This window comes from Enhydra lutris, unplaced genomic scaffold, assembly GCF_002288905.1.
Source record: "Enhydra lutris kenyoni isolate GAN:26980312 unplaced genomic scaffold, ASM228890v2 scaffoldscaffold31, whole genome shotgun sequence".
Classification (NCBI taxonomy): Eukaryota; Metazoa; Chordata; class Mammalia; order Carnivora; family Mustelidae; genus Enhydra; species Enhydra lutris.
Window position 1 is genome coordinate 12698491 of NW_019154115.1, and position 24486 is coordinate 12722976.

At 41.1% G+C, this 24486-nt stretch overlaps 1 protein-coding gene across 1 annotated transcript in view; it reads left to right on the forward strand.

Annotated features, from left to right (window-relative positions):
* The window catches only part of LOC111153191 (family with sequence similarity 81 member A), a 126579-nt gene that overhangs the window by 99997 nt on the left and 2096 nt on the right, over window positions 1–24486 (forward strand). Inside the window, exons 5-8 of the mRNA XM_022512054.1 lie at window positions 7657–7786; window positions 9686–9792; window positions 16794–16929; window positions 18511–18706. Of these exons, the coding sequence (XP_022367762.1) occupies window positions 7657–7786; window positions 9686–9792; window positions 16794–16929; window positions 18511–18706 (569 nt within the window). The remainder of the gene's footprint in view (window positions 1–7656; window positions 7787–9685; window positions 9793–16793; window positions 16930–18510; window positions 18707–24486) is intronic.

The window sequence follows — 24486 nt, forward strand, 5'->3', positions numbered from 1 at the left end:
GGGGTTAAGCCGCTGCCTTCGGCTCAGGTCATGAGCTCAGGGTCCTGGGATCGAGCCCCGCATTGGGCTCTCTGCTCAGCAGGGAGCCTGCTTCCTCCTCTCTCTCTACCTGCCTCTCTGCCTGCTTGTGATCTCTCTCTGTCAAATAAATAAATAAAATCTTTAAAAAAAAAAATTAAGAACTCAAAAAAAAAAAAAGAACTGTATTAGGTGTTGTTTTTAATCATCATTTGTGAAATGGGGATGATTTGTGAAGATGAAATGAAGTAGTATGTATCAAGGATCTTGCACAGTGTGTGGTTTATAGTAAATATGTTCATTCATTCAGTAATATTTATTGAGCCTCTCCTACATGCAAAGCAATATACTGGGCACAAGGGTTTTTGTGATGAAAAGGGCAGATATTGTCCCTCTTGCTTGTGGTTTATATTCTGTCTAGTAGGGGAGACAGACATCAAACTTACTGCAAAACAGTTATTTAATTTTACTTATGATTTGAATAGTTTATTTTTAGTTATTCAGAGTTTTCTATAGAAATGTCATCTGTAAATAATGACAATTTTATTTTTTGTTTTCTTATCCTTGTATCCTTCATGTCTTTTTCCTGTCATTTTGCAATGGCTAAACCCTCCAACACAGTGTTAAGTTGTGATTGGGGGCATCTTTCTCTTGGTTTTTACTTTAATGGAATTCTTCTATGTTTCTCCATTTGGAATGATAATTGCTCAAGTTTTTTGTTCTTTTAAGTTTTAAAGTTTATTTATTTATCTTAAAGAGAGAGAGAATGCATAAGCAGTGGGGAGGGGCAGAGGGAGAGGGAGAGAGGGAATCCCACGCAGGCTCCATGCTTAGGCTTCATGCTCCACACTGAGTGTGGAGCCTGACCTGGGGCTGGATCCCAGGACCCCGATATCAGGACTCAAGCTGAAATTAAGGGTTGCTTACTCAACTGACTGAGCCAGCCAGGTGCCCTTGCTCTAGTTTTTGTTTTGTTTTGTTTTGTTTTGTTTTTTCTTTTTCCTTAAACATAGATGTATCAGATTAAGTCTTTTTACATGCCTAATTCATTAAGAATCTATGAATTTGTATTGGGTTTTCTCAAGTGTTTTTTGCATCTGTTCAAGTCAGATATTCTTCTCTTTCAATCTGTTAATGTGTACTTAACAAGGTGGGAAGATATATTAATATACGATTTACATATATATGTATTTAAATAATTGTGTGTATATAATTAATTGTCTTTTTAAAAAATTCCATTTAATTTTAATTCCAATTAAATTTCAGTAGTTAACATACTGTGTCACATTAGTTTCAGGTGTACAATACAGTGATTCAGCAACTCCATACATCACCTGGTGCTCATCACAAGCGTCCTCTGTCGTCCCCATCACCTATTTCACAACCCCCCACCTCCCTTCTGGTAACCATTAGATTGTTCTCTATGGTTCAAAATCTGTTTCATGGCTTGTAGTTAATTTTCTTAATAGGAAAACAAGGGAATGATGACACAAGATTCAAAATGCTTACTTTCATGGGTGCAGTTATTAAAAATAATTAACTGAATAAAATGAGCCAGGCATGGACCAATAATGAGACTACATTATGAAACAAAAGTTGGAGTCCCAAAATAATAACTATCATAAAAAGTTTTAATTACAAGAAGTTCAGCAAAAGACATAGGTGGGGCATTCCCAAAGTGTGTAATTGGTGTGTGCCTGATCTCTGGGGGCTCTGGGACGGCTTCCTTAAGGAAGTGACTTGTGCATTTAGCTCTGAGGGGTGAACAGAAACTAACCAAGTGAAGAGGTAGGGATGAACATTCTAGACAGAGAACAGCATGGATCAAGACCTTGAAGTGGGAAGGAGTGAGATAAGTTCAAAGCCCTGGAATATAATCAGTATATGTGGATGAAGGGGGGAAAAGGGACAGAGATGTGTGAGATGATGCTGGAAGTTAGAAGATAGGAAGCAACACTTTTGGGGCATTTTATAGGACTTTTGGTTTATATTCTAAAATAGTAGCAAGTTAAACCATAGGAATTTATACAGATACAGAATTATATTTAGTTGCCTTTTTTTCCCCTCAGTTTTGTTTCTTTGGGGTTAATATCTAAAATACTTTTACTTATCCCACTTTGTATTCACTGAACACCAAATCGAAAGGCACAGGGAAATATATTTCTGTTTCAAGAAAACAGAAATGTTTTGGGGTATATCCTGCCAAGTTGTGGAAAGCTTATAAAATTGATTTTTCTGCCAATAGTGTGTGATATACCTTGATTCTACAAACTTTCTCTAATATTGGGCATTCACATTCAAAAAGATTTCCAAAACAGAAGAACAAGGCATAATTATTGCTTAATTGTCTATATTGTACTATGAATACTGAAAAGATATAAATGCATATATTCAGTTTTTTCAGATTGTTTAACATATTTAAAAATATTTTAAGTATTTAAGTCAACATTTACAAAAAAAAATTTGTCCCATTAATTTTTTTCTGTTACTTCCAAAAAGGATTATAGCATTTTAACAAAATGAGTTAAACAGGGCGCCTGGGTGGCTCAGTGGGTTAAGCCTCTGCTTTCAGCTCAGGTCATGATCCCAGGGTCCTGGGATCGAGTCCCGCGTCAGCCTCTCTGCTCACAGGGAGCCTGCTTTCCCCCTTCTCTCTCTGCCTGCCTCTCTGTCTACTTGTGATCTCTGTCTGTCAAATAAATAAATAAAATCTTTAAAAAAAAAAAAAAATGAGTTAAACAAGTTGTTCAACTTCAGGTAAATGTGAGTCAGTACCAAGAAAAGACTTTTAAGGTTGGAATAATTGATCTGGTAGCTTACTTTCTTCGGCATATGCAGTATATTAAATTTACCAATAATCTCAGTTTGTTCACCATTGTTTCGTGCATCCCACTCCCTTCTCTGGATGCTTTTTTTTTTTTTTTTAAGATTTTATTTTTAAGTAATCTCTATACCCAATGTGGGGCTTAGATTTACAATCCAAAGATCAAAAGTCACATACTTTACCAAGTGAGCCAGCCAGGCCTTCCTGGATACTCTTTTCTTTCTAATGAAAGAAATGATTTAGTGACTCTTTCAGGTTAGGGTTTGTGGACAATACATTTCTTAATCTTTGCAAGTCTCTAAAAGTGTCTTTATTTTGCATTTGTCTTCCGCCATTATGGTATCTACTGTCTTTTTTTTTTTTTTTAAAGATTTTATTTATTTATTTGACAGAGAGAGAGAGATCACAAGTAGACAGAGAGGCAGGCAGAGAGAGAGGGGGAAGCAGGCTCCCCACTGAGCAGAGAGCCCCATGTGGGGCTTGATCCCAGGACCTTGAGACCATGACGTGAGCTGAAGGCAGAGGCTTAACTCACTGAGCCACCCAGGTGCCCCATATCTGCTGTCTTATGATACCTACTGTGTGCTATCAGTCTTACAGTAGGTCCTTGGTAGGTTACCTGTCTTCAGAATCTGGTGGCTGTTAAGATTTTCTCTGTAATGGGTTATTAGAATTTCATATGCCCTATTTACTTTATTTATGCCACTTTGTATTCACTGAACACTTGAAAACTCGTTTTTTTCTTCAGTTTTAGAAAACTGTCAGCACTCACCTCTTAGGCCATTCTCTCTATTTTCATCTTTAGGGACTTCTCAACTCCTCTGTCACTTATGTTAATGTCTTTTTATTTGTCCTTCTTGTCTCTTAGCTATTTTCCCATGTTTTGACTCTCTGTGTTTGCTGCCTTTTGAGTGAACTCCTTGCTACTGTGTCCTGACTCACTGACTCTCCCTTCAGTCATGTCCAGTCAGAGTTCGTCAGGTCTGTGAAGACACTGTGGTTTAGTTCTAGGCTCTCTCATTTTTCTCTTATCCGCTTGTTTTTCTTCCCTTTCTGCCTACTTTTGTTTAATAATTTAGAGTTCTCTTGACAGATATTATTATTTGATTTTTTTTTCAGTATCTTAAACATATTTCTTTTAAACTCATTTGATCCAGGTTTTTTGTTTGTTTTATTTGTTTCTTTGTCTTTTTGGGTTTTTTGAGCTTTCCGTGGCTGGTGGAGCCCCACTCAAGTCTCTGGTTTTGGTTACCCTGGTTCCTGTGTTCTGTCATGAGGGGAACCTGTTCTTACCCCACGTGCCCTCTAGAAACTAAAACTTCTTCTTACATCTATTCGTTTTCAGGTCTGGAGCCCTTTAAGCTTCTAGCACCAGCTGTAGCAAAACATACGCTTTGCTCCATCTTCTGCACCATCTGTCTGTTTTCTGCTTTCTCCCAGACTTTTTTTTTTCCCTCCCATTCTTTTTTGTCCTTTTGGGTTTATACCTTTTTTATTCATCTGGAGTCATCTTGATGGGTTTTCAGGAGGGAGGCAAAATGAGGGCATGTGTTCAATCCACCATGTTTCACTGACAGAGCAGGTAGTAGTTTTAATTTGCAACATTTCAGTACAAAATGATTAGTAAATTGGTTAAATCTTACAGTTTATTAGAAAGCCCAACCAAGTACTAGCATGCCCTCTAATCTTTATTGAGGCTTATAAGCTATAGATCGACATTTTATTTTTCAAACTTCTAGAGGGATATATACTTTAACCTTTATCAATTAATATGCTAGTTTTGATAGTTGATTGCAAATACTTTATATGATTTAGTGAGTGAGATCCTTTTCAGTATCTAAGTCGTTTAGGGAACAGTTTATAAACCTCACTGAGGCCCCAGTGCAGATATACATCTTAAAGAATACATTCCCAGAGCTTTTAGGAAGATCGCAGACTGCTGATTTACTGACTGTGAGTGGCCATGGGCTTGTTCTTCAATCTGTGTATTTATAGTAACTTGTTCAGCAAGTTCCTGGTCTTCTGAGCTTCTTTGTCTGAGTTGCAGGATAATGAACAAGAACAGAATGTCAAATAAGATCTCCATCAATAATAGAAAAATATACACATAAGTTGAATAACATTATCGTGGTAGTGGCATGAGAATCTTTTTTTAAAATTTCTGGGTTGTGTGGGGCGCCTGGGTGGCTCAGTGTGTTAAAGCCTCTGCCTTCAGCTCAGGCCGTGATCCCAGGGTCTTGGGATCGAGCCCCGCTTCAGGCTTTCTGCTCAGCGGGGAGCCTGCTTCCTCCTCTCTCTCTCTCTGCCTGTCTCTCTCCCTACTTGAGATCTGTCTGTCAAATAAATAAATAAAATCTTAAAAAACAATTGTTTCTAGGTTGTGTGGTATGTGTACTGAAGAAAAAAATTTTCACCATGTCCTCGTTTTGTATAATTAGCATGTGACAAATAGTAGTCATTCTACAAATACTTATTGACTGAAGGAATGAATTATGGATTGGGGTTCCAACTCCAGCCTCTCGACTTCTACTGTGTATTGCCCTGAACCTGACCTCACTTTCATGACAGTGACTCTACCCACATTTCTCTAGCTCTGGGTTCCTCATGCCCCAGCCTCATTTTTGCTTCATGGGGAGCCCAGGGAAAGATGGTAGGATAGTGCATGTTCTGTGTAATTGTAATGCATTCTTTGTACATGGTGGTTGATTGAAATATTTTCTTTGTATAATTGTTTTTCTGATCATAAAATTATATATACTTATTGCAGAAAAGTTGTATAATTTAGAAAAGAATGAATATTTTTTTTTAAATCACACATCCAGAGATGGTTGGTTAATATTTTGTTTTCTTCCTTTTGAAATTTTAATGACTACCTATATGCATCAAGGTTTGGTCAAGAAAACAGAAACCATTCTAAGTATTTTATTTTATTTTTATTTATTTATTTATTTATTTAACATATAATGTATTATTTGCTTCAGGGGTACAGGTCTGTGAATCATCAGGCTTACACAATTCACAGCGCTCACCATAGCACATACCCTCCCCAATGTCCATAACCCAGACACCCTGTCCCTCCTCCCCACCCCCCAGCAACCCTCAGTTTGTTTCCTGAGAATAAGAGTCTCTTATGGTTTGTCTCCCTTCCCGGTCCCATCTTGTTCATTCTAAGTATTTTAGCAGGAAGGGATTTAATCCAGGAAATTAGAGTTTATAAAACCATTGGCAAATTTGGGGAAGCAACAGGAAGGGGAAACAGCTATTGGCTCCCAGTAAAGTAGCATGTATAAGAATCACAGCAAGGAGCCATTGATAATATTAGCTGTGTGTAACATGGAAGTAAGTGATTTGTAGGTGTGTGCCTGGAGGTGACCGTAAACCTCACACGGGCAGTTTAGCATGTGTCCCCCCCAGCACCTGCTGGGGGGGAGGGGCACAAGTGCCTCTCACTGGCGGGATCTGAATCAGGACCCGGCTGGCAAGGTTGTTTGGGAAATACGGTTTGTGGGCATCTGCCCCTTTGATACAGAGACCATTCACAAGAAGCAGAATGCTCTGTCAGTTCTGAGCAATCCATTTATAGAACCCTTTCCCTTTGTCACCAGTGTCTGTCTTCTACGGCTCTCACCATTAGCTAATGCCTGTGAATATCTGGCCATGTTTTATTCTAGGCAAAATAAATCCTCAGGTACATTGTTTGAACTTCTGCCAACTGTGAGGGTTTCCCTTCCTTGATACCCTTGAGGGCCACTCCTGAGTGGGCTTCGTGGTGTCCGCAGTCTTCTTCTGGAAGGTGTCAGCGTATTGGCACCTTCCATCAACTAGGCCTGCATTTTCCTTCTTCGGTCTACCCGGTGCTCAGAAACTCCTCAAGAGGCCATATGTGTGAGTTGACGGAAGGCTGGCAGTAGCAAGAGTATATGCCACAGGAGTCTGGGCTCATGCAATTTACTTATGCCTTTGGGACCTGTTGAAGCCTGATGTCTCGGTATACCTCCTTTAGAAGATGGCTTGCTGTTCATATGCCTCCCTTTATAGCTGGGTGCTCGTGATGGACTGACCAGATTGCATGGTTACTTAATGTCCTGTACCTTGGCATGTAGTTTCTACCAGAGCCCAGCAGCAAGCCACCAGCTACTTCTCGAGCAGGCTGGGTGGGTTGGAACGGGGCATGACTTTGCTGCATATTGCCAGGGGGCTATCCTGTTGACTCTCCTAGTAGGGTTTGACAGAGGTCCCCAACAGAGCTTCCCTGCTGTAGACACTCTGAGCACCGTCAAAACTACCAGGTTGTCAGGCCCAAGGAGCAGAGCAGCTTCACTGCAGCTGGGACCTGCTGCACAGGCTTCTCCTGCGCTGGTGCCACTCAGAGCAGACAGCCACATGGGCAAGGTGGTAGAGGTTAGCAGCAATACTTTCAAATGTGGTAGAAGTTGCCTCTGAGATCCAAAGAAGACCCAAAGCACTTGAAAGGATGGGGATGGCACCAAAGAGGGACGGGCCATATCTGGCACGTTATATTAGCCTTTCGTCATTGGGCTCTCATTGCACGTACACTTTCGTACTCGTGAGCTTTGTAAAAGCCTTTGCTGCTTGGATGGCTTCATCCCTACTCTTATTAAGCAACATCCCTGTGGTTTAACTTAAAAACCATAATGAGGGCAGCTCTCTATATTCCTGTGAATGTCTGTGGAAAAGGATGAGTCATAGTACAGTTTCTTGGAGTGGGGTCGTGCATTTTCCAGTGTGTCAAGAAGCTTCAGTGCTTGTTTTTAAACTTTAATAAGAGTTAGCTTTGTTGTTTGCCTGGACAGATGTGACGCCAGCATAGCCAGACTCTCTGCAGAGCACAAAACAACTTACGAGGGGCTCCAGCACTTGAACAAAGAACAGCAAGCTGCCAAACTTATCTTGGAAACAAAAATCAAAGATGCAGAGGGACAGGTATGGCCGATTCCAGGTAGCCTTTTAAAAATAGGTAATTTGTTCTTAGCTGAGAATAACATGGAGTTGAGAAACCAGCCAGGGTGCCCAGAACGTGCGTGTCTTTTCCTTACTTCTTCCTCCCTCTCTCTCACTGCAGTGGCCCTTCATGGGTATGGCAAGCAAAGCACCGAGAGTTTTTGGTAAGGTCCTACTTGTAAAGATTCTTTTCCCCCATTCCTAAAACAATGAACATATTCATATGAATATGAAATTCCAAACTGTAGATCCAAAACCATTTCTTACATAGGTAAGTGATTGGGCTTTCTTTTATATGCCACATGTCCCAAGTCTGGGTTCAGGTAGTAGTTACTCATGCTGTGTGCTACCTCACCACAGTCCTTCATGGGAAAGGATTCAGACAAAGCTAGAAGGTAGGCTGGCTGATGAATCTTAGACTATTCCACCTTGAAATCCACAGATAAAGTTCATTAAGCAAAACTGTTGGCTTTTCCATTTGTTTTTTGGCCACTTAAAAGTTCCCCTTTGCCGTGAAGGGGCCCGTCTTCTAGGACTTGCCTCATGGTTAAAGAGACCATTCCAGTGAAATGAGGCATCTGGTCAACTTATTGGATTCAAAGTGGTTGTGTCCAGAATGTATCCAAGGAAGATCTAAATCTACTTATGTGAAAAACACAGATTTTATAAAGCCATGAAAAAAAAAAAAACCCCTACAACAAAACAAGTCCAACAATTTTTTTCACAGAATGAGTGAGGACAGAATTATCACATCAAGAAATAAATGCTTAGGAAATACTAAGCTTCCCAGTAGCCATGCCAAGTAAAATCCATATAGAAATCTATAAAAGGGATACTTTTCCTTTGTTCTAGGTCCAATAAATACTTGTTCCCTGAATTTCTAAGTAAGGAACATAGAACATCATAACTTTTGCAGCAACTAAATGCATGTCATATAGGACTAGTTTTATATTAAATTTTAGTAGAAGGGCGCCTGGGTGGCTCAGTGGGTTAAGCCTCTGCCTTCGGCTCAGGTCATGGTCTCAGGGTCCTGGGATTGAGCCCCGCATCAGGCTCTCTGCTCGGCAGGGAGCCTGCTTCCCTCCCTCTCTCTCTCTGCTGCCTCTCTGCCTACTTGTGATCTCTGTCTGTCAAATAAATACATAAAATCTTTAAAAAAAATAAATTTTAGTAGAAAGACAAGGGAAAGAGCTAGGTCATGAAAAACAGGAGTTGGAGGGATATAATTTACAAAATCTTCTGGAGACTTGAATTGATATGGAGGTAAATCTGGACTTTTTTTTTTTAAGATTTTATTTATTTATTTGACAGAGATAGAGAGCACAAGTAGGCAGAGCAGCAGGCAGAGGGAGAGGGAGAAGCACACTCCCTGCTGAGCAGGGAGCCCAATGCAGGGCCTCCTCCCAGGACCCTGGGATCATGACCTGAGCTGAAGGTAGATGCTTAACCGACTGAGATACCCAGGCACCCTGTAAATCTGGGACCTTAATGGTGTTTGTAAGTGACAAGAGTTCCATTCTCTATGACTAGCAGCCACGTTTGTGGTAGAAATTCCAGGGTAAAAAACAAAACAAAACACTGTATTTTTTTGTCAGCAGATGGACATAGTGGTCCCGGGGAGGAAGTAGGTTTGCTTATCAGAGAACTATAAAGTTAAGTACTGAGAGCCTAATGAATATTTTGGCAGTGTTCCTGGTCCTGATTTTTGATGAGTGTGCATGATAGAAAATGGAAGTGGAAAGACAAGGTGAGCTCCTAAATTAATTGAGTAAATTATATTGAACCTTAATGTCATGGACTAGAATGTAGCTTATTAAATGTTATCTGAGGTTACCTCTGAAAAGATTAGGTGTGATATTACAAGCAAAGCTTCTTTCCCAGATTTCTCAGCTTTTGAACAGAGTGGACTTGTCGATATCAGAGCAAAGCACCAAACTGAAGATGTCCCACAGAGACAGTAACCACCAGCTTCAACTTCTGGATACAAAGTAAGTAGTCAACTAACAGACTTCTTTGGGGGGTTGAAGTTCCTGGGAAGCCTATTCCATAGCACAGTTTTTTGCATCTTCACTTTTATTTATTGTACAAAACAAAGTGAAAACAGTCATGAAAGTTAAGAGGAAAAATTTCCCTGTAGCATGTTGCCACTTTACATGCATTAATGTTTTTAGCAGTTGGCTTATAATCTGTCTTGTCATGCAGTAAACATATCTTGAGTGCTGGCCTAGGTGCTGAGCATCCAGAAATTAAGAAGAACAGACTCTGTTCTTATCTTTGTAGAGGATATCCTATCCTGTGGAGCTTGTAGTCTAGGGAGTGGATAAGCGTTCATCAAATAATGACTTGAGGGAGTGTGAGCTGTATTATTACTAATGGTGATCATTGCTTTGAAGGAAAGGCACATGGTTGTGGTAGGCTGCATAATAGTCCCCAAATATCACCATGTCCTAGTCCCTGTGAATATGTTACCTTATCTGGCAAAAAGGGACTTTGCAGATGTGATTAAGGATGTTAGGATGGGTACTTACCGTGGGTTACCAGGGAGACCCGATGTAACCCCTGAGTGTCTGTAAGAGGGAGGCAGGAGGGGCAGAGTCATGAGAGAAGAGCACTGCGGCGTGATGGAGGAAGAGAGGGGGGTGAGGCGCTTTGAAGATAAGGAAGGGACCACAAGCCACAAAACACAGGCAGCCACCAGCAGCTGAAAAAACAGCAAGGCAGTGATTCTCCTGAGAGCTTCTGAAGGAACCAGCCCTGCTTGTACCTCGACTTTAGTCCAGTGAAACTGGTTTTAACCTCTGACCTCCAGAACTATGAAAGGGTAAGCCACCAAGTTTGTGGTGGTTAGTCACTACAGCCACAGGAAGCTGAAACAGTGGCGCCCTGAGAGGGAAGAACAGAGGCCTGGTGGTGGGGCCTCCTTCCTCAGAAGGCAGTGCTTGAAGTTTAAGAGCTGAAGAATGAATGGAATTCACTAGGTGGAGGGAGGTAAGAATTTATGGGAGGGAGGGGTGTGGCATCCAAGCAGCTGCAGGCTGGCCCGTGGTGGCTGGAACAGAGAGGGAGGGGAAGTGAAGCCTGGGGAGGAGGCGGGCCTGTGGCCGGCCCTTGTAGCCACATCCAAGGCCTTGGTGTCTAACTTGAGTGCAATAAGGAGCTGGAGGGTTTGAGGCAGATGGGGTGAGAGAATAAGATTTATATCCTATCTTTAAATGGTCTTGGTGGCAATTGGAGAATGGATCGGGCCAAAGCAGAGATGGGGACATCAGCTGGGGGCATGGTTGCGGTAGTTAATTGGGAGAGGTGTGCACTAGGGTGATTGTGACCTAGCCCATTGACACCCTATAATGGGTTATACTTTCCCATTTTGTTACAGTGGTGCTTTAAACTGTACTTGCCCATGGGGAAACTCATCATCTGCCCTTCTGCTCAGTCACAAAACCATCTTTTCCTATCATGAATTTTCCCGAGCTTGGCATTTTCCTGCCAAAGCAGAGCCAGTAGTCACTCTATGTGTTTGTATATGTGTGTATGTGTATTTGACTTAATATTTATTTTTTAAAGATGATTTCAGTGTAGAACTGTGATAGAGACATGTGGAAATTTTAAATCAATCATCTTCCTGGTTCTTGCATCTCATTGTACAATACTTAATGCTGTTTCAGGGTTGTTGCTGAGTTAACAGGAATTCTCTTATGGAAAGCATGTTTCTTTTCCTCTAATTATCTGTATTTATATAATCGTTGAGTTATGTCACCACTTCTCATAGATCCTACAAGCTTTCCAAGTACAGAAAAAAATCTCTTCAATCCTCTTCCTTCCATCACAGAGGAAAAAAATAAACATCTTGGTATTTTTTCCTCTCCAAATTACTTCCTTAGGAGATATTACTAGTCAGCAGACATGAACATCTTTATTTTTCTTCCTACAATTTAAAGTCTGGAAGTCTAGACACAAAAGGCTGTTCACAGGGGAGCGGGGACAAAGCCTGGGGCAGAAGGTCAAATTGGGGACCCAAAAGGTAAACCCCTGGTTGGGTGAACTAGGGAAAAAGCCCATTCCAGGAAGAGAGCCTAAGGAAACTCACCTGTCTAAATCTTGGCTCTGGGTAGAGGTATAAAAGATATTCCTTGAAAGTTCAGGACCACAGTTCAGCCTTTATTTACTTATAATATTTGTTTGTTTTTTAAATAAGCTCTACACCCAACAGGACTTGAATTCACAACCCTGAGATCAAGAGTCATATGTTCTACTGACAGAGCCAGCCAGCTGCCCCCACAATACGGCCTTTATGTTGATTTAGAGCTAGAATTCCCATTACCCAAGCAGCTTGAAGAAAACCACAGTGGATAATGTAATCTCAGCATAATCCTGTTTGGCGGTGGCCTGAGATGCATGGTGTAAGCAAATGCAAATACTCAGCATTCGAGGCTTCCCACAAACAGGTGAAGTTCTAAGGAATACAAGTGTGTAATCAGAAATTGTAAAACGAAGGGAAAAAGCCACAGAAGAGATAGAGTCAGAAGAAACGGGAAAAAGCGGATGCAGACAGACATCTAAATATGGCATATATGGGAATTATTGGATAAAATAAGTGTATGTGTATGTAGAGACATTTGTATGTTGTGTATATGTATTGTGAGTACACACACACCCCTTTTGAAAAGTGTGACTAAGGAATGAGAGATTATCAAAAGTGGCTTGCCTGAACTGAAAACAAACAAAAAGAACTTCTAGAAAATATGATCATTGAAAGTAAAAGTTGTAACCTCTGGCCCCGCCTGATTAGGGAGCCTGCACTGTGACCCCAGGCGGCCTCGGAGCCCACCCTACAGGACTTTCCAGCTGCAGAACCCAGCCTACAGCCCTACCCAGCACGTGGAGCTGACTACTCCCACTTATTTTGTTGAGCATTGCCTGCAGCCTTGCTCAGGCACGGAACCCAGCCAATAATTCCTCCCCAAAACAGAACGTAGACTGGGGCCTTACCTAAGCGTGAAGCCCAGACAGTGAGTGCCTGATCGCAAAACACAGCCACCAGCCCCACCCACCGTGAGGCACAGCTGCTGCTGGCTCCACCTGACCAGGGAGCCCGGCCAGTAACCTCCCTCCGTAGTGCAGCACAGCCAGCAGCCTGCCTAGTTGTGGAGCATGGCCTGAGGCCCTGTCTGATCATGAAGCCAACTGAACTTGGAGGCTAGCCAGTAGCAACATTTGTCTGGGAGGTATAGCTTGGGATCCCACTGGATCAGGTGCAGTTGCAGAGCTCAGCCTGCAGCCCGTAATCATGGAGTCCAAATAGAAGCACTGCCCAGCCAGGGAACACAGTCTGAGACCTCAGCCGACCAGAGGTCATTGCCCAGTACAGTTAGTGGCTCTGTTTGATCATTTAGCGTAGCCCAGCAGCCCTGCTTAAATGCAGAGCCCAGCTAGTAGGCCCATCTGACTGCGGAGCCCAGCCAGTGTTTCCCCCCACCCCCTGACCTTAGAGCAGAAGCAGAAGCCCTGTCCAACTAGAAACCTAACAGACATGTAGAACTTCCTATCCAACAGTAGCAGAATACAAATTCCTCTTGAGTGCCCATAGAACACTCTCTAGGATCGATCATATTTTAGGTCACAAAACCAGTCTTTTTTTTTTTTTTTTAAGATTTTATTTATTTATTTGACAGAAAGAAAGCACAGGCAGGTGGAGCAGCAGGCAGAGGGAAAGGGAGAAGCAGGATTCTTACTGAGTGGGGAGCCCGATGATGCCGAACTTGATCCCAGGACCCTGGAATCATGACCTGAGCTGAAGGCAGATGCTTAACTGACTGAGTCACCCAGGCGCTCCTGACAAAATAAGTCTTAAATAAATTAAAGAAGATCAAAAACATACCAAGTATCTTTTTTGACTACAATGGCATGAAACTAGAAATCAATAATAGGAGGAAAATTGGAAATTTCACAAATATGTGGAAATCAAACAACACACTCCTGAACAACAGATGGCTCAAAGAAAATCACAAGGGAAATTCAGAAAATCTTGAAATAATTGAAATAATTATGGGATGCAGCCAAAGCACTTTTATGAGGAAAGTTTGCAGTAATAAATGTCTACATTAAGAAAAAGGAAAGATCTGGGACGCCTGGGTGGCTCAGTTGGTTAAGCAGCTGCCTTCGGCTCAGGTCACGATCCCAGAGTCCTGGGATCGAGTCCCACATCGGGCTCCTTGCTCGTCAGGGAACCTGCTTCTCCCTCTGCCTCTGCCTGCCATTCTGTCTGCCTGTGCTCGCTCTCTCTCCCTCTCTCTCTCTGACAAATAAATAAATAAAATCTTTAAAAAAAAAAAAAAGAAAAAGGAAAGATCTTGAATAAACAACCTAAATTTATACCTCAAGGAATTAGAAAACAAAGAACAAACTAAGAACAAAAATAGCAGGAGGAAGGAAATAATAAAGATTAGGCCAAAATTAAATGAAATAGAGCATAGAAAACAATAGAAAAACAATGGGATGGGGCACCTGGGTGGCTCAGTAGGTTAAGTCTTTGCCTTTGGCTCAGGTCATGATCTCAGGGTCCTGAGATCGAGCCCCACATCGGGCTCTCTGCTCAGTGGGGAGCCTGCTTTCCCCTCTTTCTCTGCTGCTCTGCTTACTTGTGATCTCTCTCTCTCTCTCTGTCAAATAAATAAATAAGATCTTTTTAAAAAAGAAAAAAGAAAAACAATGGGAAAAAAATAATTAAACTAATTGTTGGTTTTTGTTTTGTTTTGTTTTGTTTTTTTAAGATATACCACATTGGGGGCTCCTGGGTGGCTTAGTGGGTTAAGTCTCTGCCTTTGGCTCAGGTCATGATCTCAGGGTCCTGGGATCGAGCCCTGCATCGGGCTTTCTGCTCAGCAGGGAACCTGCTCTCCACCCCCCCTCCTGCCTCTATGTCTACTTGTGATCTCTCTCTCTCTCTCTCTGTCAAATAAATAAAAGTAAAATCTTAAAAAAAAAAAAAAAAGATACACCACATTGAAAAACCTTTAGGCAGACTAACCAAGGGGGGGAAAAAACAGAAGACTCAAATAAAATTACAAATGAGAGAGGAGACATTATAACTGTTAGCACAGAAATACAAACGATCATAAGAGACTACCATTAACAATCATGTGCCAACAAATTGGATAACTAGAAGAAATGGATAAATTCCTGGAGACATAAAACCTATCAAGACAGAATCAGAAGAAAAAGAAAATCTGAACAGACTAATAACAAGTAAGGAGATTGAATCACAGTCCAAAACTTCCCAACAAAGAAAAGCCCAGGACCAGAAGGCTTCAAGGATGAATACTACCAAAATTTAAAGCAGAATTAATACCAATCATTCTCAAACACTTCCAAAAAATTAAAAAGAAAGAAACACTTCTAAACTCATTTTATAAATCCAGCATTACCATGGTACCAAGGACAGGCCAATATCCCTGATGAACACAGATGTAAAAATTCTGAACAAAATGCTAATGAACCAAATTCAACAGCAAATTAAAAGGATCTTACACCATGATCAAGTGGCATTTATCCCTGGGATGCAAGGATGGTTTGATATAGGCAAATCAATAAATGTAATACACTACATTAACAGAATGAAGGATTAAAAAAAATCATGATTATCTCAATAATGTGGAAAAGGCATTTGACAAAATTTGATATCCTTTTCGTGATAAAGACTTCCAACGAATTGGTTATAGGAAGAATGTATTTCAACATAATTAAGGGCATATATGACAAGCCCATAGATAATAATCTACTCAGCAGTGAAAAGCTGAAAGCTTCTCTAAAATCAGGAACAAGGTGGGGGTGTTCACTCTCCCCACTCATGTTGAACACAGTACTGGAGGTCCTAGCCAGGGCACTTAGGCAAGAAAAAGGAATAAAAGGCATCCAAATCAGAAAAAGAGAAGTAAAATTATCCCCGTTTACAGATGGTGTGATCTTATATAGAGACACTCTAAAGACCACATCAGAACACTGTTAGAATAATGAACGCATTAAAGTCGTGGTGCTCTCTGGCCAGTCTTCATGGTCAGGCAGGGCTGCAGGCTGAGCTCCACAGTTGCATGGGACTGGGGGTTGGCTTTCCGCCCAGATAAGGCCTAGAAGCTTTTTTTATAGTGGCATGGCTCTGGAAGTTGTACCGGCCACTCTTACATGTGTCTCATTGCCGAAGCTGGTCACATGGCCGCACGTACTGCAAGAGAGGCTGGGGACATAGTTTTGGTCAGCCACACATCTGAGGATTTCTTAATAGGAAAGAAGAGGAAAACAGGTAGAGCAGATAATTAGGGTCTTCTACCACGGTGTCCATTTTATTATTACTGTTATTATTTAAGTCATGTGTTCTTTCCTACTTTTATTCCATTTCATAAAAAATGAATACAGAAGTAATGAAGGGAAATTAGCAAGCATGGAGTATTATTTGGAAAGGATGAGGACCAGAGGAATGGAGGGTGGTTGTTTTGTTTTGTTTTTTTTCCTTTCAATTTGCTTTTTGGTTTAAATTAGGAAATATCTCTATGGGGCAAGAGCAATTTGGAGAACATTCTAGAGAAAGGCAGTCAGGCTCTAGTCCTGGGAGAGAACAGGGAGAAGGAGGAAGAGCCCAGGGAAAGAGGAGGCTGGAAGTGTGTCTTCTGAGCCAAGAGCACCGGGCACCCTGGGAAGGCAGAAATGAGCACCTGGCATGGCTGTGTGTCACTCTGACACCTCCACACCCGTCTCCATCAGGTCTTCAGCAGTAGGAAGTATTATCAGGTGCTTGTCTGTTGTATCCTCCTTCCCTGCCCCCCACCCCTATCCCCAATTTAGTGCTAAGGGCAATTCTAAAGGGAAGGTAAGCTTGTAATTCTGAGGGAGCCAAGGTTCATGCTGACATATTTATGAGAAATTTGATAGAGACTGAAGTTGTATATTGTAATTTTATGGTTGTTTTACGTCTAACTTGCTGATTTTCTTATTTTAGATTTAAAGGTACAATTGAGGAACTCAGTAATGAGATTTTATCTGCACGGAATTGGTTGCAACAGGAACAAGAACGGATAGAGAAAGAGCTTTTACAGAAAATTGATCAGCTTTCCTTGGTCGTTAAAGAAAACAGTGTAGGTATTGATGTATGGCATAATATAGTAAAGTTATTCAGCGGAGACCTGCAATGTTCATGAATAATCCCTACCAACTTAGCATTGATTGATTTAGCACCACATTAAGCTGCTCAGTTGTTTCTTGCCTTAGAATCCTTTCTTTTTCTATGTTTGTTATAAAGAGAGCACTTGGGCTTGTTTTCGTTAATAAAGGCAAAGTAGAAAATTTCAGCACTTTCAGCTAAAGTGAATTTAAGTCAAGACCTTCATGAACCAAATTGACTACCTGCATTTCTAAGTAAAACTAACTACAAACTTCATTCTACTTCGGTTGAATTTCATCATCTGGAAAACGCAGTGTTGACTAGGTTTCTCCCACTCAGCTCCTCTGTCCCACTATAACCACAGGATGCAGAGTCATGGACAGCTTGTCAACAAAATCTACCCTTTTCCCCCTCCATTTTCCTTCTACTTTTGCCCACTCTCCCAGAGAATGAAGGCTTGCAGAACTGCTCAAAAACCGTCAGGAAAGCCTTGCTTGTAGAGTATTCAAAAGCTCTGAAACTGGTATTTGTCAGCAAATATTTTTTTGGTTTGGTGATTTAGCCTGACCATCTTCCTCTCCCTCCTCTTTTCTTGCACCACTTCCTCCTGTTGGACTTGGATGAAGCAAAAGCATCTGGAGCAATTTCCATGTCTGACTCTGCTGTTTCTCAGGGCTGAGCTGCTCTCCAAGCAGACTGCATTGTACAACATCAAGACAGCTAGGTCATGCAGTAGTCCACTTACAGCTCTGTTTATAGTCTTGACCTCCAAAGCTTACCCACAGATGCAGATTCCCGTAAAAACCAGGCATGTTGGAAAGAAAAGAAAATATTTAATATTTCAAATATTTCTTTAAGTGCTCTCCCATATATTATCAGATCTACTGGTTAATTTACTTAGATTCATACTACTACATTTTTGGGTTTCTGTGGTCTTTGGATAACTGTTTATTTTTACATGTGGATTGGTTAATAACTAACAGTAAACCCCAGGATAATAGTAGCTTTAATAAGACAGCATCGTATTTCTCTTTCACATAAAAGCTATCTGGGGATAGGGAATGCAGGACTGATGTGGTAGCTTATCATTCCTCAACAACCCATGATTCTTCTGGCTCAACTCTGCCAATTCTAGACAGTGACCTTTGTTCTCATAGTTTAAGGTGGCCACTAGTGCTCCAGCCATTACGTCTGAATTCCAGGAACAGAAGGAAGCCAAAAGGGGCAAGGATAGGCCTCAGCTGCCTTTTAGCTTTTCCTAGAAGCTGCCACACACCCTTCTACTTATATCTCATTGGCCAGAACTTCATCTTTATGGCCAAACTAAACTCAGGAGACAGCAGAAAATGTAGTCTTAATTCTGGATGAGCTTACAACCCGCTGAAAATCAGGGGTCTGTTAAGGAAACAGGAGAGTGGATAGTTGAGCAAGCAACAAGCCACCTTTGTGATCCTCTTCCCTGCAGATTGTTGTTAAATGATACTGTGACTGATGCAGGTACAGGATAGACTTTACTTTTGGAATAACCAGGTGCAATTCTTCTCATGGATCTCAGGGAGCCAGCGAAAGGGACATGGAGAAGAAGCTCAGCCAGATGTCAGCCAGACTTGACAAAATAGAAGAAAGTCAGAAGAAGAATATGGAAGTGCAGAGAACAAAACAGGAAGAGGAGAAAGTGCATGGGCGCATCAGCAAGCTGGAGTTACAGATGAATGAGGACATGAAGGAAATGAAAGCAGAAGTTGATGCTGGTAGGCCAAAAAGCAGATGGCTCTCATGGGCTATTTTCTTCTCTTTTCTCTCCTTTTTTAAAATTGTTAGCCTTTATTCTTTTTTTAAAATGTTTTTTATTTAGATTCAATTAGTTAACATATGCTATATTATTAGTTTCAGAGGTAGAGGTCAGTGATTCATCATTTTTCCATAATATCCTGTGCTCATTACATCACATGTCCTCCTTAGTGTCCATCATCCAGTTACCCCATCCTCCAACCCCCACCCCCTCCAGCAACCCTGTTTGTTTCCAATGATTAAGAGTCTCTTATGGTTGGTCTCCCTCTCTGATTTCATCTTATTTTATTTGTTCTTTTCTTCCCCATGTTCATCTGTTTTGAGATGAGTGAGATCATATCAGTGAGATCCACGTAACAGTGAGATCATATGATAAATGTCTTTCTCTGATTGACTTATTTTTCTTGGAATAGTACCTTCTAGTTCCATCCATATCATTGCAGATGGCAAGATTTCATTTTTTTGATGGCTGAGTAGTATTCTATTGTATGTGTGTGTGTGTGTGTGTGTGTGTGTGTGTGTATATATATATATATATTCCATTCATCTGTCAGTGGACATTTGGGCTCTTTCCATAGTTTGGCTATTGTGGACATTGCTGCTATAAACATTGGGGTGCACGTGCCCCTTCGGATCACTACATTTGTATCTTTGGAGTAAATACTCAGTAATGCGATTGCTGAGTCATAGGTAGCTCTATTTTCAACTTTTTTCAACTTATAATTGTATTTCTTCAGTGTTGGTTGTGATCTCTCCTCTTTCATTCATGATTTTATTTACTTGGGTCTTGTCTCTTTTCTTTTTAGTAAGTCTAGCAGGGAGTTATCAATCTTATTCTTTCAAAGAACCAGCTCCTCGTTTCATTGATCTGTTCTACTCTTTTTTTGGTTTCTATTTCATTGATTTCTGCTCTAATCTTTATTAATTCTTTTCTCCTGCTGGGTTTAGGTTTTATTTACTGTTCTTTCTCCAGCTCTTTTAGGTGTAAGATTAACTTGTGTATTTGAGATCTTTCTTGTTTCTTGAGAAAGGCTTATATTGCCATATACTTCCCTCTTACAACCACCTTTGCTGCATCCCAAAGGTTTTGAACAATTCTGTTTTCATTTTCATTTGTTTCCATGAATTTTTTCAATTCTTCTTTAATTTCCTGGTTGACCCATTTATTCTTTAGTAGGATGCTCTTTAGCCTCCATGTATTTGAGTTCTTTCCAACTTTCCTCTTGTGGTTGAGTTCCAGTTTGAAAGCATTGTGGTCCAAAAATATGCAGGGAATGATCCCATTCTTTTGGTACCAGTTGAGACCTGATTTGTGACCCAGGATCTGATCTATTCTGGAGAATGTTTCCTGTGCACTTGAGAAGAATGTATATTCTGTTGCTTTTGGGTAGAATGCTCTGAATATATCTGTGATGTCCATCTGGTCCAGTGTGTTATTCAAAGCTGTTGTTTCCTTGTTGATCATCTGCTTAGATGATTTGTTTATTGCAGTGAATGGGCTATTAAAGTCCCCTACTATTACTATATTATTATCTATGTGTTTCTTTAATTTTGTTATTAATTGATTTATGTAATTGGCTGCCCCCATGTTAGGGGCATAAATATTTACAATTGTTAGATCTTCTTGTTGGATAGACGCTTAAATTATGACATAGTGTCTCTCCTCATCTCTTATTACAGTCTTCAGTTCAAAATCTAATTTGTCTGGGGACACCTGGGTGGCTCAGTTGGTTACGTGTCTGGCTTCAGCTCAGGTCATGATCCCAGGGTCCCGGCATTGAGTCCTGCATTGGGCTCATTGCTCAGTGGAGAGCCTGCTTCTTCTGCCTGCCTCTCCCACTGCTTGTGCTCTGTCTTTCTCTCTGACAAATAAATAAATAAGATCTTTAGAGAAAAAATTCTAATTTGTCTGGTATAAGGATTGCCTTTTTGATTTCTATTTTTTAGATTTTAGTTCTTTTATTTCTTCAGAAAGGGATTCTCTAGTGTCTTCTTTGCTTTTTTTAAACTAGTATCTTTATAACCGTTATTCTGAACTCTATTTCCAACATCTTACTTGTATCCATACTGATTAGATCCCTAGCAGTCAGTACTGCCTCTTCTTCTCTTTTTTGAGATGAGGTTATTGTCTTGTTGTTCTGTGCAGAGATGAACAGATGAACGTGAGAAAAAAATACTAAAATGGCAACAACAACCCAAGAGAAATATACACTAAACAAATGAGAAGAGACCCAAAACTGAAAAGAAGAAAATTCTTAAAAAGGATATAATCAGACAGGTGAACAGAACAGAGCACTATACTATATCCTGAGTGTATTTTGGTTGGTTTATTAGAAGAAACTACATCCCAAACTTGTAAAGAAAGAAGAACTTATATACTTACAAAAATAAGATTAAATACATTTAAAGGATAGAATGTAATTGTAAAGATGAAAATGCAAAAAGACTTTAACAAAAAAAGAAAGAAAAAGAAAGAGAGAATATGATCAGTCAGTGAAGAGAACAGAGCCATACACTAGATTCTGGGTGTATTTTGGTCTGTTTGTTAGAAGAAACTGCATCCCAAAATTGTAAAGAAAGAAAGAAATACACACACACACACACACACACACACACACACACAAATGAAATACAATGAAAGGATAAAATGTAACTGTAAAAATGAAAATAAAAAAGATTTTAAAAAATGAGTTGATAAAATAAGAAATTGGTAGGGGGTGCCTAGGTGGCTCAGTTGGTTAAGTGTCTGCCTTCAATTCAGGTCATGATCCCAGAGTCCTGGGATTGAGTTCCACATTGGCCTCCTTGCTCAGCATGGAGCCTGCTTCTCCCTCTGCCTGCCGCCACCCCTTCCCCATTTGTGCTTGCTCTCTCTGACAAATAAATAAAATCCTTTAAAAAATAAGAAATTAATTGAAAAAGAGAAAAAAATTAATATTGAGAGACTAAAGAATCGTGGGGAAAAAATAATGAATTCTATATGCTATATTCTCCTAGCGCTGGAGTTTTGCAGTTCTCTATGATATGTAAACTTGGTTTTAGCCAGATGTTCCTGCTGATCTTCTGGAGGAGGGGCCTGTTGTGCTGATTCTCAGGTGTCTTTGTACCATGTTGCCAGGGGGCCTGGCTAAGTAATCTGCTCCTGTTTACTCTCTATGGCTTTTGTTTCCTGAAGGCTTTCATCCTTTAGAGGATGAGAATGAAAATGGCGGCCTCCCAGTCTCCAACCCTGTAACCAGAAGCTCAGGGCCCCACTCCTCAGTGCGCCCTCAGGAAAAAGCAGTCAGTCACTCCCCTCTCCCTGGTCTCCATCTGCTCTCTGTGCTTACCCAGCCTGTGACTGAGCGTTTCTGTCTCAGGCACATGACTCCATTTCCTGTCTCCAAGTCCTGCAAACTCTTGTGGCACGCACCTGCACTGCTTCTCCCAGTGAAGGAAGAGAGGTCTCACCTCTATTTGCTGCTTCCTGAACCTATGCTTGGAGAGTGGTCACCCAACTATGCCACAGTTCATGGTTTATGGCAACCCTGAGCTGAGAGCCCATTCCTGGGTTTCCTGATTCCAGCCAGCTTCCCTGCTCTGATGCCTGGGAGCCCTGCCATTCTCGGCTTCTCCTGGTCTTCCTGTGACCCCGGGGATCCTGATACCACACTGCCCCACCTAGGATCTCATCCCACTTCCCCTCCTGAGTGCTTTTCAGGCAGGGATGTCCCTCACTGGAACAAACTTCTAAAAGTTCCTATTTTGTGCTCCGCTGCTATATCACTTGCCGGTAGTTGGCTGACAGAAGCTCCCAACCCCCACAGTTATCTTCCCACATATTGCCTTGGATTCATTTCTCTGCACCTCCTACTTTGCAGAAAGTGGTCCCTTTTCTATTTGTAGAGTTGCAGGTATTCTTTTCTTAGCTCTGTGGTTGAGTTCACAGGTGTTCAGAATATTTTGATAGCTGTCTAGCTGAATTCCTGGGACCAGATGAAACTATGGTCTCCTACTCCTCTGCCATCTTGGACTCCTGCTCATGGGTTATTTTCAGTGGGATCTGAAAACCAGGTAATGAGCATCCCCCTCAACTACCTGTGATCCCAGCTAACAGTAATCACAGTGAGATGTCCTTAGGTGATTTTCTAAGTAGCTGTGCTGTATTGAATTAAAGCGTTGTTTCAGCTCTAAATACGTAGAAAGCCACCACAAGGGACGGGCACACAAATGAACATTGCTCAGTTTGCAGCTGATGTGCACTTTCTTTCGTGCCATCTGCGGGTTCGTTTCTGTTCATAGCCACGATCATTATATCTCAGAAATGAACCTCTATCTTGACGTGGCTTTTGAAGGCTTAATGTGGGCAGTATGCTACCATGGCAGCGAATGATTTTCCTCCTCTCCAAAGTCAACAGGGCCCATTAATTCACATTTGTTTAGAAGAAAGTTGTAAAGCTGATTTCCAGGTCTCTAGTACTGTCACGTATAAAGGACTGGTTAGATTGGCTGACACTGTGAGCTTAGGAATACAGTCCTGGAACCAGTACGTGGAAGTTACTTGAAGACACTTTCTAACTCAGCATGAGGCAGGAGTATCCTCAGGTAATGGGTCCTAAAAAGACACTGGTGCCTTGTGAGCCTGAGAGCTCTTTGTGACTGAACATGTTCAAGTGGAAGCTGGTTGGTTATGGTCGGGAAAGACAAGACAGTCTTACAGTGACGGTCTTACAGTGTGACGAGGGGCGCTGCATTATCTCCTAGCTCCTTCCAATTCTAAGGTTCCATCATTTTCTTTTGCAGAATCTACTTTGGCCCACATGGAAATAAATGTAGTTCGTTATCCCAAGAATAGTTTTGTTGTCACTACCAAAAGTTTATTATTTTATTTTAATTAGAAGTCACAGAGGTACCTGGGTGGCTCAGTTGGTTAAACATCTACCTTCCACTCAGGTCATAATCTCAGGGTCCTGGGATCAAGCCCTGCATCAGGATCCCTGCATGGTGGGGAGCCTGCCACTCCCCCTGCTTGCGTACCCTCTCTCTCTGACAAATGAATAAATAAAATCTTAAAAAAAAAAAGTAGAAGACACAGCTCAATTTATTCATTGAAGAACTTGTGAAGATAAAAATGAAATTTTTTCTTTGTCTTTGGGGCAATTAGAATATGGTACATGAATATTTCATCAGTGTTTAACTTCACATCATTCCTGCAAACTCTTGTGGCACACATCTGCACTGCTTCTCCCAGTGAAGGAAGAGAGGTCTCACCTCTATTTGCTGCTTCCTGAAAGGAAAAAAAGGTTCGTTCCCTTCTATTCAACATGCCATTGAGGTGGTTAACATTCATCTAATAAGAAGGGCAGATAAACTTTTTAAAAATAAAAAGATTTACTTTTTCCTACTCCAAAAACAATATTTCTTGTTTTCTTTTTTTTTTTTTTAAGATTTTATTTATTTATTTGACAGACACAGATCACAAGCAGGCAGAGAGGCAGGCAGAGAGAGAGGGAGAAGCAGGCTCCCTGCTGAGCAGAGAGCCCGATGCGGGGCTCGATCCCAGGACCCTGGGATCATGACCTGAGCCGAAGGCAGAGGCTTTAACCCACTGAGCCACCCAGGCGCCCCTCTTTCTTGTTTTCTTAATAGGAAATAAGAAAGCACAAAATATTTTTTGAAACCCTCATAACTTCTCTCACCCAGGGGTCATCTTTATATATGTCATTTTATACATATACGTGCTTTTTCAAGTAAAAGCTCA